Genomic DNA, 12,982 nt, shown 5'->3' on the forward strand with positions numbered 1-12,982 from the left:
TTCTACTCCCGTAAAGATTTACACCCTCGGAAACCCTGTACAGGGTCGCTATGGGTCGGAACCGACTCCACGGCACTTAACAACAACAACAAAGGGTTGTTTTGAATATCTAAATGAGATAATACAAATTAAGTGGCGATTAAAAATAATACCTGATACATTATGCTATTAAGTGCCGTCTAGGTGGTTCCAACTCATAGCAACCCTATATAGGGTTTCCTAGGTTGCTGAGTCAGAACCAACTTGACGGCACTTAACAACAAATTATTATTTTTAGGAGAAAAGACCTAGCGATCTGCTCTTGTAAAGATTATTGTGTAGAAAATTCTCCTCTGTCAAATGGAGTCACTGTGAATCAGAGTCGACTCAACAGCACTTACCAGTTATTAACTTTATCCCACTATTGAAAACATTAATTTCATTTAAAGACAGTGGTTAAAATCTCACTTTAAACTTAATATAAAGTACATTTTTTGTTTGTGTGAAGAAAAAATTTTGAAGAAAAAGTGTGTAAAACACCCTATGATAATGGAAAATGAATCCACAAACGTTTATAAAACCAAATTCATAAAAATAATAATAGTAAACTACAAGACATGATTAGGTTTAACTATTAATACCAAACTAGCAATATTATGTTAAGTAATAAGCTAATCTAGGTGTAATTTCACATTCCTGAGTTGAGTGATGGTCAGCCAGTTAAAACTCAGCAGAGTGTATAAACAAATCCTAATTTATATGCAAGGAGTTTTACACTTAACCCTATTCCAACATGACTGCTTCACTGCTTTCAAAGTGGGTAAAAGATAGATGGTAAAAGTTTGATTTAAAAAAATAAAATTTTCATTAAACATATATATTTTTTTTTAATAGGAAATGCTAAGAGATTTAAATCTTGGTGAAATGAAAAGTGGAGTACCAGTGTTGGCAGTGTCCTTGGCATTGGAGGGGAAGGCTAGTCATAGAGAAATGACATCTAAGCTGCTTTCTGACCTTTGTGGGACAGTAATGAGCACAAATGATGTAGAAAAATCATTTGATAAATTGTTAAAAGATCTACCTGAATTAGCCTTGGACACTCCTAGAGCACCTCAGGTTTGTATGATTCTTCTTCTTGTTGATCTCCCACACTCGCTTCCAGTTACAGAAATCGTACATGCTCCTAGGAGATTGTAATACATGGAAGGGGAAACTGGCCCACAGAACTAGCTCTCTAACATTAAAAATTTTTTTCTCTTGCTTTTCATTCTTTTCTTCCTTCTTAAAATTAACTTTTCATCATACTATAAACCCAGGTTTTATATCCTGCTTTTTCTGCAATGCTTCTTAACGTCTTTGGGCCATATTTTTTTGTTCGTAAATTTTGTTTAAGTAAAATTAAGCTGTTTATGAGCTAGGATTTTTAAAAGTGTAACTTGTTAAGGGTTGAATTTGCTTGAATAATGTTTATTATAAAAATAACTATAAGTAAGATGTTTCCTTTTGAAGCTTTGTGGGAAAATACGTGAGAAAATTCCTGAGTTCTGTTTAGAATCTATTCTCAAGGGTTTGTTTTTATCAGAAGTTAGTATATACTGAACATAAGGTAACTTTCTGGCTTGAAACTGAAAACATCAGAAATTGTTGACAAACATTTTCAATAGGTAGTTACTAATCACTAAACATTAATTTGGAAATAAAGTATAAATAGGCCAATTTTTAAATGTTGATTTCACCTGACAGATAAAACTCTGTGTCAGGTTAGCTTTGATTCAAACAATGGACTTTTCCTCCTCTTTTATAGCAGTGCATATACGTTAAACAATTGATGATATAAGTTTATATACATTATAAAAATTTTGAAAAAGAAGAAAATAACCACTGCTTACAGTGATTTTTTTAAAATCAAGCTTCCCATTCTACTTTCTATGGATGTACTTAAAATTTTTTGCTTTAATAAAATAGAATCATGCCATATGAGCTTTTTTGTGAACTTGACTTTTCTCCATAAAACATGAAGATTTTCCCTGTGGCCACATTGGGTACTCTTACAATATGTGTACCATTTAATCATACTTTTATTGTTGGGCACTAAAGTAATTTCTGATTTTTATAAAAATTAATATTATGTACATACGTTCAGATGAATATTTCTACATTGCCTTTTCTTCCTATTTTTGATCACATTCTATGTATGAGGCAGTGTTCAAGGTGATGGGAATTCAATAATGAACAAGACAGACATGGGCCACTCTGGTCCTTATGTTCTTAACTTGAATGAAAAGAAGTGGGAATGTGCAAGTACCATCGAGTTGGTTTCAGCTCATAACAACCCTGTGTAGGATTTCCAATGCTGTAAATCTTTACGGGATCAGAAAATGCCATCTTTCTCCAGTGGGAGTGGCTGGGGGACTCAAACCATCGACCTTGTCGTTAGCAGCTCTGTGCTTATCCTACAGAGCTACCACACTCTGTTGAATATTCCAACATGTCGTTGATTATAGTTCAACCAGTCTACATTATTTGTGTGGAGAAATTGTGTCCTATGAACATTTATTTTCTTTTATTTTTTGTAGTTGGTGGGCCAGTTTATTGCTAGAGCTGTTGGAGATGGAATTTTATGTAATACCTATATTGACAGTTACAAAGGAACTGTAGATTGTTTACAGGCTAGGTAAGTAAATTAATTTTCCTACTTAGAATTTCAAAATAGGGGAAATTCTCCATTATTCTATTGAAGTGATTCTAGGTATTAATCAGATGTGAGCATCAAATTATCTGCTGTCTGTATTCTCCACTGTTAAGAGATTGTTGGTATGATATAAGGGGAAGAGGATAATACTTTATACTAGTTTTTGGCTAAACCATTAGATACCTTCATGTCAAAGCCACTCCCTGGGCCTCAGTTTCCTTGTTTATAAAGTGAATGGAATGACTTTCAAATGTTCTTTTAGGATTCCTTCAGGTTCTAACATTGTATAATTATATAATATTCAAATAAGGCAAATCAGATGGGCACCTATAATAAAGGAGCACCATTTACAACTTTCATTTATTTGATGTAGACACCTTTTCTTAGCCAGGAAGTAGTCTTTTTCACTTTTGTTCTTTTATACAATTAATTTTAGGCTAGATGTGGTCTGTGAGAACTTTTTTGGAACTTCTGGGAATTGATTTGAACTTAGCCGTGTCATAGGTGTTCTACGATGTACATGCTGAACCTAACTTTTAAGTTTCTAAGGCTTCTTCAGCTTTATATTGGAATGGTCTCCTTGGGTGGGAAGAAAATTTCTAGGTAAAAGTTCTTTGAAATTATCCTTTTCAGTATTTTGTATTTTGTAGTATCTTTGATTTTTGTTGGGTGAGAAATACATAGAGCATGAGAAAGTCAACATGAGAATCAACTTATTTTTGTTCCCAACCTTTTATTTTGAAGAATGACTTTTTCAAACATTTTGAATTTTATGCTGCTTTTATGTTATATGAAAGCTTGTCACATATATGGGATTTTGTCAGTGTACCCATCATTAGGTCAGCGTCAAGCCTGTCACTGTCAAAATTTAAGTTTTTTTCTTTCTTTTCTTTTTGTAGAGTTGCTTTGGACAAGGCTACTGTGCTTCTGAGTATGTCTAAAGGTGGAAAGCGTAAAGATAGTGTTTGGGGATCTGGAGGTGGGCAGCAGTCTGTCAATCACCTTGTTAAAGAGGTAACTATTGGACTTTGTCTTTATATGTGTTACTTTGGGAGAAATAAACTGTGCCTATTGTATTTTTGTTTAGTCAGTATTAAAATTTAAAAAATAACTCTATAGCTGTAAATGAAAAATATGAATGATCATTTTATATTTGACTTTATATTCTTTTGCTATAAGCTATATAATAATTATATATTTCTTATTAAATTATTACTGCTTCCCCAACTTAAAATTGAGGCTGTGTTCAGTTAAATGAGCCTTTGTATTTTACTGTAAGAGGACTGTGTATGAATGTCAAAGACCTGAAGTCTTTTTCTTATATTGGTATTTATAATACTTATGTTATATTGGTATCCAAATGCTGTTGAAGTAAGACTTTCATTTTTTAGTTATACAGTAAGTATCTATTTTCATATGAGCAATTTGAAATTTGATATCCTCAGATCAGTAGTTACTCATTATACATTAGAGTAGATTACAGTGATGGATACTATATAAGAAAAAGTATTTGATTTGTTGCATTAAAATGCAAGGTGCATTCCCTATGAATTTTTCTGTCTGTAATGTGGTGATCTATATCACGGAACCAAAAGAAGTTGTGTAATCCCCTTACCTGAAAATCTTTATGAAAAAGTAGGTAATTAGAAGATTTATAGTTCTTGTGCTTCTGAATTTTTTAGTATAATCTTTTCATGTGACCATAGTTTTGAATTTTAGTAAGTATTTTAATGATGTGTATGAATGTCAGTGCATATCAATGCATAACTAATTTGAGTGTTATGGAGTATAAAATATAGTTAAAGCTTTGACCATTTTTGCTTTTATGTGTTAAGGTAGAGTTCTGTTTGTGATTTAAAAAAAATTTTTTTTTTTAGAGAATTAGTGGTGGTGTGCTGTGAAGTTGGTTCGGACTCAATAGCGATTCTGTATAGGGTTTCCAAGGTTGTAAATCTTTATCGCCTCATCTTTTTCCTGTGGAACAGCTGGTCGTTTCAACTGCTGACCTTGAGGTTTAGCAGCCTGACTCGTAACCACTATGCTACCAAAGCTCCTTTAGAGAATTAGTAGAGGATTAAAAATAGTCAAGATGCCAGGGCAACCAGTAAAGAAGAAGAAAAGGCTTATAAATTGGAACAAAAGATATGGAAGTGTAACTATTCTTAGGTATATCTTACATACAGAAATCCGAAACAAAAATAAAAATGAGTTCAGCAAGGTTATAGGATATAAAATTAATATGTACAAATAAAATCTATTTCATTACACTAGCAATGAATGATCTTAAAATGAAATTAAGAAAACAATTCCATTTATAGTATCATGAAAAGATTAAAATACTAGAAATACATTTAATAAAAGAAGTATACTTTTACACTGAAAATTTTAAATCTTCATTAAAAGAAATTAAAGAAGGACTAAATAAAGGGAAAAGTATACCATGTTTATGAATTGGAGGATTTAATTTTGTTGGATACTTGAGGAACTGATAAACTATTTTTTTGGTAAGTGAATTATATCTCAGATAAAAAATGTTCAAGGTAAGAGATTTAAATAAAACTACCATTTATATGAGTTTGAGGTTGACATATGAATTTCACTTACATTTACATAGATGAATAGGTTGGACAAAGAGAATGAGTAGAAATTTATACATATATTTGTAATTTATCATTCTAAGAATGCAAGAAATCCATTGGGATATACTTAAAATACTTTCTTAAGTTTTGTAACAAATGTCAGAAGTAAATCATTTAATTTTAGTTGTTGTTAAGTGTTGTTCAGTCAGTTCCAACTCATAGCGACCCTGCATAGGGGTTCTGAGGAGCGGCTGGTGGGTTTGAACCACTGACTAGCTCTTAACAGTTGAGTGCTCATCCAACAGCACCACGCCAGGATTTCATAATTTTAATAACATATTAATTTATAATCTGTGAAATGCCATGCTTTCATTTTCTTAAAGCCGGGTAACAGGAAATATTTATCAGGAATCAAAGTTTTATTTTGCTTTTTCTGAAAATTCATTTTGGAATTTAGAGGTAGAGGATACTTAAATTATTGAATCAATCAAACATTCATTGGGGGCCTACAAGGTACAAAGGTAACCTTAACTGATCATTCCTAGTTGAAGTTCCTATTTTATAAACTTTTTTCACATATTTTTCTGGAGCCATAGATGTTATTGTACAAGTTTGAGCAGGAGTATCAAGACTTGTCGCTTTAGCTATAACTTGGAGTTTGCTGAATTACTGATTTTTAGATAATGTCTCCAAATTCTGAGTTCTAGAAAAGAGAGAAACTGTATGAAAATCTTTGCCCTGTCAAATAAAACCCTGTTATGATTGTTCTCGTTGTTATCCAGTGCATTATTAAGATCATACTTATAGAAGTGAAAGATTTTGTGTCTCTTTAGAATTTTGAGACTTTCGGTTAGTGCCCTCTAGTGGACTTTAAAAGCCCTTGTTTTATAGTGAGCACTAAAAGGAGCTCTGGTATCGTAGTGGTTAAGAATCAGGCTGCTAACCTCAGGGTCAGCAGTTTGAAACTACCAGCTGTTTCGCAGGAGAAAGATGAGGCTTTCTGCTCCTGTAAAGATTTACAGCCTTGGAAACCCTATACAGGGGTAGCTATGAGTCGGAACCAACTCCACGGCACATAACCTCCAACCACCACCAAAACAGTTAATCCTGGTGTGGCGCTGTGGGCTAATGTGCTGGACTGCCATCTATTTGAACCATAAGGTCAGTGGTTCAAGTTCACTAGCGGCTCCCCAGAAACCGTATACAGGGCTGCTTTGAGTTGGAACTGACTCCATGGTACACCACCATGAAAGTGTACTGCATTTTCTTCATACTTCTGAAGCATTTGAAAATTGATATTTTTTTATGAAAAAATGGTTATGAAAGTACCGTATCAAATCTTGTTAAGTGCTGTCGAGTCAGTTCCGACTCACAGCAACCATGTATAGGGTTTCCAAGGCTGTAAATCTTTGTGGAAGCAGAAAGTTTCGTCTTTATCCCACGGAATTGCTGGTAGGCTTGAACCTAGGACTGTGTGATTCACAATCCAGTGCTTATTCTACAGTCAGTGTACTCTCATATGTCTATATGGTCTTAAAAAAGCTGTTCCTAGCCTTTCATGATATGTTCCTGAAGGACCCTGTGCCTGATCAACGGAATGGCATTGTAGCTATCCCCAATTGGCACTGAATGGGGGCCTACTTGAGCTTCAGGTCTCTGGCAAGCTTGGGTCTTTGTTACACCTGGAGGCCCTCCCGCCCATTGTAAACTCTCCAGAACTGTACCCAGACTACACTGCCTTAAATACCCCAAGAGAACAGAGGGGCTCTTGGTCTTCATTGGTGACTTAAGAGTACCCCCTCCCAGGTTTACTCTTAATAAACCTGCCTGCTGTTGAAGCCAAGACTCTCTCCTTCGTCTCTTTCTTTCTTTTCCTCACTTTATTACGATAAGGGTAAATAAATCCCTAGGCACAAATCATAATTTTTTAAAAATGAGCAATTTTAACACTTCTTAATTTTTAAATCTAATAGATTGATATGCTGCTGAAAGAATATGTACTCTCTGGAGACATATCTGAAGCTGAACATTGCCTTAAGGAACTGGAAGTACCTCATTTTCACCATGAGCTTGTATATGAAGTAAGATTACCTAGACATTCCAAAGATAATTAAGTTTTCCTGAACTTGTATATGAAGTAAGATTACCTAGATATGCCACAGATAATTAAGTTGACCTTTTTTGCACCACAGTGATGTAATACTTTAAAAAATAACGTATTTCTTACTTTTTCAAAATACCGTGTTCTTAATGGAGAAAGTAGTTTTTAAATTTTTGTAATGATCATAATTACATATTACAGAAAAAGGATGATCACATTTAGGAGCAGTTTCTTAGATGAATTAATGATTCATTCTTTCCTTCAATTTTTAGGCTATTATAATAGTTTTAGAGTCAACTGGAGAAAGTACATTTAAAATGATCTTGGATTTATTAAAATCTCTGTGGAAATCCTCCACTATTACTATAGACCAAATGAAAAGAGTAAGTATACTATCATTCTGAATAATTTTGAAAACTTTATACCTTCTAAAATATCATTGAATAAAGTTCGAGTTGTCAATGAAATTTTCTGATAGGTATTTTTAGCATAATTATTTGTTGGTAGCCTATTACTTTTTTAAGGAATTATTTGAACCTCTTTCAAGGAAAGTAACAACTTTCCACTTTCAAGTGGAGAGTAATACTTCACTGTTGTTGTTTTCTTCTTTTTTAAAAAAAATACATGACTTTGTATTCACTCTTAGGTATTCTGGTGCTAAGATACAAATTTGTATTTATGGAGAAACATGAATTTTTAACAAATTACACTTGAAAGTACTTAATTTTTCCTATTTAAAGTTAATATGAACAGTTATTGAAATACTGGATATGCTATTTTCTTACTAATACTGAATACCCACTGTTTGATGATATCTGTCTGCAGCGCTTTTGGAAGAAGAGTTTTAAAGAAAACATTTTGTTGGGAAGTGTTACTGTGTTTTCAAGGTCCAAATCTGACTGACTTGTAATCATATGCTAACCATATGTAGACTGATGACATAGTGATGGATTGGGTTATTTGGCATTATGTACTTGATACGGCTAACAATTCTGTATCTAAATTTGTTACAGGGTTATGAAAGAATTTACAGTGAAATTCCAGATATTAATCTGGATGTCCCACATTCGTATTTTGTGCTTGAACGATTTGTAGAAGAATGTTTTCAGGCTGGAATAATTTCCAAACAACTCAGAGATCTTTGTCCTTCAAGGTACTGGATTTACTCTTTCTAACATAAAATACTAGATGAGCAAGAATCAGTTTATGGAGAAACAAGGATGAAGCTTGTGTTGTCCCTTATAAATAAAAAATTTACCTCATGAAACCCAGTTCACTTGAAGAAAGCTTGTTTGCTAATTTTGTGAAGCAGTTTTGAGGACCAGTGTACCAGGTTCTATTCTATGTAGCTTAAATATGATTTCATAGTCAGTGTTATCACCAATAAGATGAGAAAAGACATAGACAGGTGTAATGTGCCTTTTCTAAGGTTGCACAGCTAGTAAATGAGCCATGCAGGCATCCAGACTCTGACTAACTTCAAAGATCTGGGTTGTTTCTTGTACATTATGTGTCTTCCTTTGTTTCATCACAGGGTAGAAAATTTCAGTTAATTGGCTCTTACCACAAAAATTTTTGGAGGTATTATATTTGTGGTGCTAGGATCTAACCTTTCGGGAATCGAAGGCTTTTTTTTTTTTTTTTTAATTACAATTTATAGTGAAGGTTCTAAAGTAAAAAGCTGTAAAAGTTTAGTATGTTAAACTTCTTGTGTGAATCTGTTCTTAACTACTATGCTACCAGGGTTCCTTCCATTATAAGAATTAAGTCTCAGGAAAAACTTCCTGGAAGGGTTCTTTGCTCTAGAAACTACAGAAGCTATTAAGGGAGAAGGGGAAAAAATAATGAAAGATGGTTTAATGGCTTTCACAGAGTGTTTGGAAACAGACCTCTAATTTGAGTGGGCATCATTTGTGTACTGATGTGCTCCCACTAGAGTGTTTTGCAAGGCTTCTTGCTACTTAACTGCCCTGTTCACTACTTCTGTCTCCTAATACGAGGGCTACTAGTGTTCCAGTTCAGATGTGCATGGGTTTTTTTCTGAACAAAATGTGTTTAAACATGTCTCTGGAATCAGTGAATGGCTGCAGACAAGTTTGCTCAGCTATACGCTTCCCTTAGTTTTGTTGTTGTTAAGTGCCTTAAAAACACACACAAAAAAACCTGTTTAATTAAAACAGTTGCTTTCAAGAGTATCTGTCTGCTGGGCCAGTAAGATGCAAGGTCCAGAGGTATGGCAAAGGAGGGTATGGGCACTGTTTTTTGGGATTTCAAAGGAATACTCCTCATAGATTTTCTTGAGGGACACAGGATGATTATGAAGGGCTTATTATGAAGACATTTTAATGGAAAACTGCATTGGTGAGAAAAAGACCCATGAAAGTTGTGCTGGGGAATTTTTTCCCATCATAATGCTCATTCTACCTGCTCATTCTTGGAGGGAGGCAAGGACTATTCTGTGAGAATTTCATTGGGAAACATAATGCCATCCACCCTAAAAATACTCATCTTGCTCTTCAGACTTTTGTTCCCCAAAACGCAAAAAAACATATAAAGGTATGCAATTTGAGTCCCTTAAAGGAGCCCAAACTAGCATTTTGACATTTTGTAAATTGAAGAATGCAGATTTATTTTGTAAGGGTTAGAGGGTCAGAAACATCACCTCCAGAACTGTATAGACAGACCTATTGCTGTTGTTGAGCTCCACATTTTGATATTTTTGTTTAATAAAAATTTCTATATTTTTGTTCGGTAATTTAATACCTTTTTGACTTATTATAGTTTCTAGCCATGATGTTTAAGAAAATGTAGCTGGTTTTCATTTAGCCTTGCTGTTATTAAATACTACCGAGTTGATTCCAACTCATAGCGACCCTGTAGAGGGTTTCTGAAGAATGGCGGTGAATTTGAACCGCTGGTCTTGTGGTTCAAATTGACCTTGAGGACCTTACAAGGTATAAAAATGGGATCAATACCATGATTCTAGCCTTTAAAAGTTTTTCAATCTCTGTTTCAAAGTTTTACTGGGTGTTGTGACTTTACTATTAAGGGTAATTAGAAGAAATACTAAAACTACCTATGTATCCCATAGAACTTTTTTTAGTTTCTACCCTTTTGCTTATTTGATGAAGTACACAAGGGGGCTTCAAAAAGTTCATGGAACAATGGAAATGAAACGTGAGCTCACTTGCCTGTGCATGTTGGTGTGGGCCATGGAGGAAGGTAATCCTGCCTAAGCTCTGTGTCCCACTTAGTGCCCTGTGCTGCTGGCCAACTGTACCTTCTGCACTGTTGTTACTGCCCAAAGCTTGAGTTGTGGTCACATTATAGAGCAAGACTTGTTAAGTGCTGTCGAGTCAGTTCCAACCCGTAGTGACCCTCTATTAGAGTTTCCTAGGAGTGGTTGGTAAGCTTGAACCGCCGACTTTGTGATTCAAACGACTTTGCAGTCTAGTGCATTAACCCACAGTGCCACACCAGGACTCTGAGCAAGTCTTAGTGAGTGTGAAATAGCAGGAATTCTAAAATGAGGGATAGGCTAGAGTTAATTGGATTTTGATGTGTTTCCCCACATTTAGGTTATTCTGTTTCTGCAGCTAAGAAAGGAAAAAAAAAAAAAAAAAAAATTTTAGACACAACAGTAGACTTTAGAAGGAAGAGTACCAAGTGTTTTTTTTTCTATTTCTCCTTACTACAGTGAGCATTGAATGTCTTCATGTTTGTGTTCTCTTCATTACAGAGGCAGAAAGCGTTTTGTAAGTGAAGGAGATGGAGGTCGTCTAAAACCAGAGAGCTACTGAATAGAAGAACTCTTGCAGTCTTAGATGTTATAAAATATATATCTGAATTGTAAGAGCTGTTTAGCACATTTTTTTTTTTTAAGCACTTGTTTTGGGTACAAAGCATTTCTGAAAGTTTGCAAACTTACATTTAAGGGGAATTTTTAAAGGAAGTGTTTTTTTCTTTACTTTTTTTTTTTTTTTTGAGGCTATAAAGGACGGATGGAAAAGTAACCACTTCTTAGTGGGATATTCTGATAAGCTACCTTTTGTAAGTGCCATGTTTATGACCTAATCATTCCAAGTTTTGCATTGATGTCAGACTGCCATTCCTTTCTTTCAAGGACAGTGTTTTTGTAGTAAAATCACTGGTTTATACAAAGCTTTATTTAGGGGGTAAAGTTAAGCTGCTAAAACCCCATGTTGGCTGCTGCTGTTGAAATACTGTGCTTTGGGAGTCAAAACAAAACAAAACACGTTATTTCTTTGTCTTAAAGAATTTTAAGAAAATGAGTTAGTCATGAGACTTATTCATCTTTCCAGGGAACATATTGATTGGTCTTAAAGACTAGACAGTTCAGAAAATGGTGGCTGGAACATCTATTTTTGTACAAAACTGGAAAAATGAACCCGGTTCTAGAAGAATGTATGCCAAAATAAAACATGTGAAGCAGTGTTGATTCTTTATTGGGAGTATATTTATTTTGGGTCGTAAAAAAAAAAACACTTTTAACGTCACACAGTAAATTTAAAAATCATAACAAGGAAGCCCATTTGAATTTTAGCGTTGTTCCTTGCCAGCATTTAAATAAAAAGTACAATAGTAAAATACGTTCTTTTAATTTTATACTGAGGAAAACTGTATGAATACTTTTCTCCCTTGTTTTTACTGACCCCTTGTGTTTATCTAGATCTAGATTAAGTAGCTAAAATTAGTATACCCTTCATCATTCTTAAATCCTATCAAATAATGTTGATGATATGTACAATTATTCTTCAAAGACTCAGATTTTTATATTTAACAATGTCTACGAAAATACTAGTAGCTGCCAGTAAATAAATCAGTTGTCTCCAGGATAATCACATTTCTTCTTTTGCAGAGCCATCATTATTCAGCAAGGTCTCGAGTCTTTGATTACTTAAATTGCCTGTTTGACTGCAGGAAACCTACCCTTGTGAATTTAGTACTCAGAATTTTTACAAAAGTATTCTCAGGAATGTATCAGAGATCTATATACAGTGTTTTAAAATTAAAACTCTGAATTTAAATTTACCTCTTAGGCTCTTTCAAATCCATATTACTTTGGCTTATATTATAATTACTTTGTCTTATATGAGGGGGCTTCAAAAAGTTTGTGAAGAAATGGAATTAAAAGATCATGGAGTTTTGATCTTAGTCACCAGGAGACAGATGAGTCCCTGAGAACATACCAACATACAATCATGGATCAATATGATAATGCCACAGTGTCTCAGAGAAAACAGATAATTCCCAGCTTACACAAAGAAACAAGACAGAATGCCTCAAACAGTGACCAAAATAAGTCAGAGAATACCAGAAATGGTATTGGAACCACTTGATGAGGAATTTAAAAGAATGAAATTTTGGTACTTTCAAGGGGTTGAGACTGATTGAGAAAACTATAGATGAAGTCAAAGAAAACACAGACAAAACTTTAGAAGAAATCAGAAAAAAACTAAGAACAAGTTGGCAAAATACATGAAAATTTTGAAATACATACAGAAACAGCATTTAGAAAGTCATAAAATTAATACTAAAACATAAAAATAGATAATAATTCCAAAGGGTGGAGAAGTAAAATTTGAATCATTGGAAGGCCAAGTTGTTGAG

General features: G+C 34.0%; 1 protein-coding gene across 2 annotated transcripts in view; it reads left to right on the top strand.

Annotated features, from left to right (window-relative positions):
• Window positions 1–11,805, top strand: part of PDCD4 (programmed cell death 4 (neoplastic transformation inhibitor)) — a 31,704-nt gene extending 19,899 nt beyond the window's left edge. The window contains exons 6-12 of one of the 2 annotated variants that reach the window (XM_006831336.1): window positions 874–1,095; window positions 2,556–2,653; window positions 3,571–3,685; window positions 7,224–7,331; window positions 7,624–7,734; window positions 8,365–8,504; window positions 11,091–11,805. In XM_006831336.1, the coding sequence (XP_006831399.1) occupies window positions 874–1,095; window positions 2,556–2,653; window positions 3,571–3,685; window positions 7,224–7,331; window positions 7,624–7,734; window positions 8,365–8,504; window positions 11,091–11,151 (855 nt within the window). In that variant the 3' untranslated portion in view covers window positions 11,152–11,805. The remainder of the gene's footprint in view (window positions 1–873; window positions 1,096–2,555; window positions 2,654–3,570; window positions 3,686–7,223; window positions 7,332–7,623; window positions 7,735–8,364; window positions 8,505–11,090) is intronic. The other variant, XM_006831337.1, reaches the window with a different exon arrangement.
• The last annotated feature ends 1,177 nt before the right edge of the window (window positions 11,806–12,982 follow it).

Source organism: Chrysochloris asiatica, unplaced genomic scaffold, assembly GCF_000296735.1.
Source record: "Chrysochloris asiatica unplaced genomic scaffold, ChrAsi1.0 scaffold00003, whole genome shotgun sequence".
Taxonomy (NCBI): Eukaryota; Metazoa; Chordata; class Mammalia; order Afrosoricida; family Chrysochloridae; genus Chrysochloris; species Chrysochloris asiatica.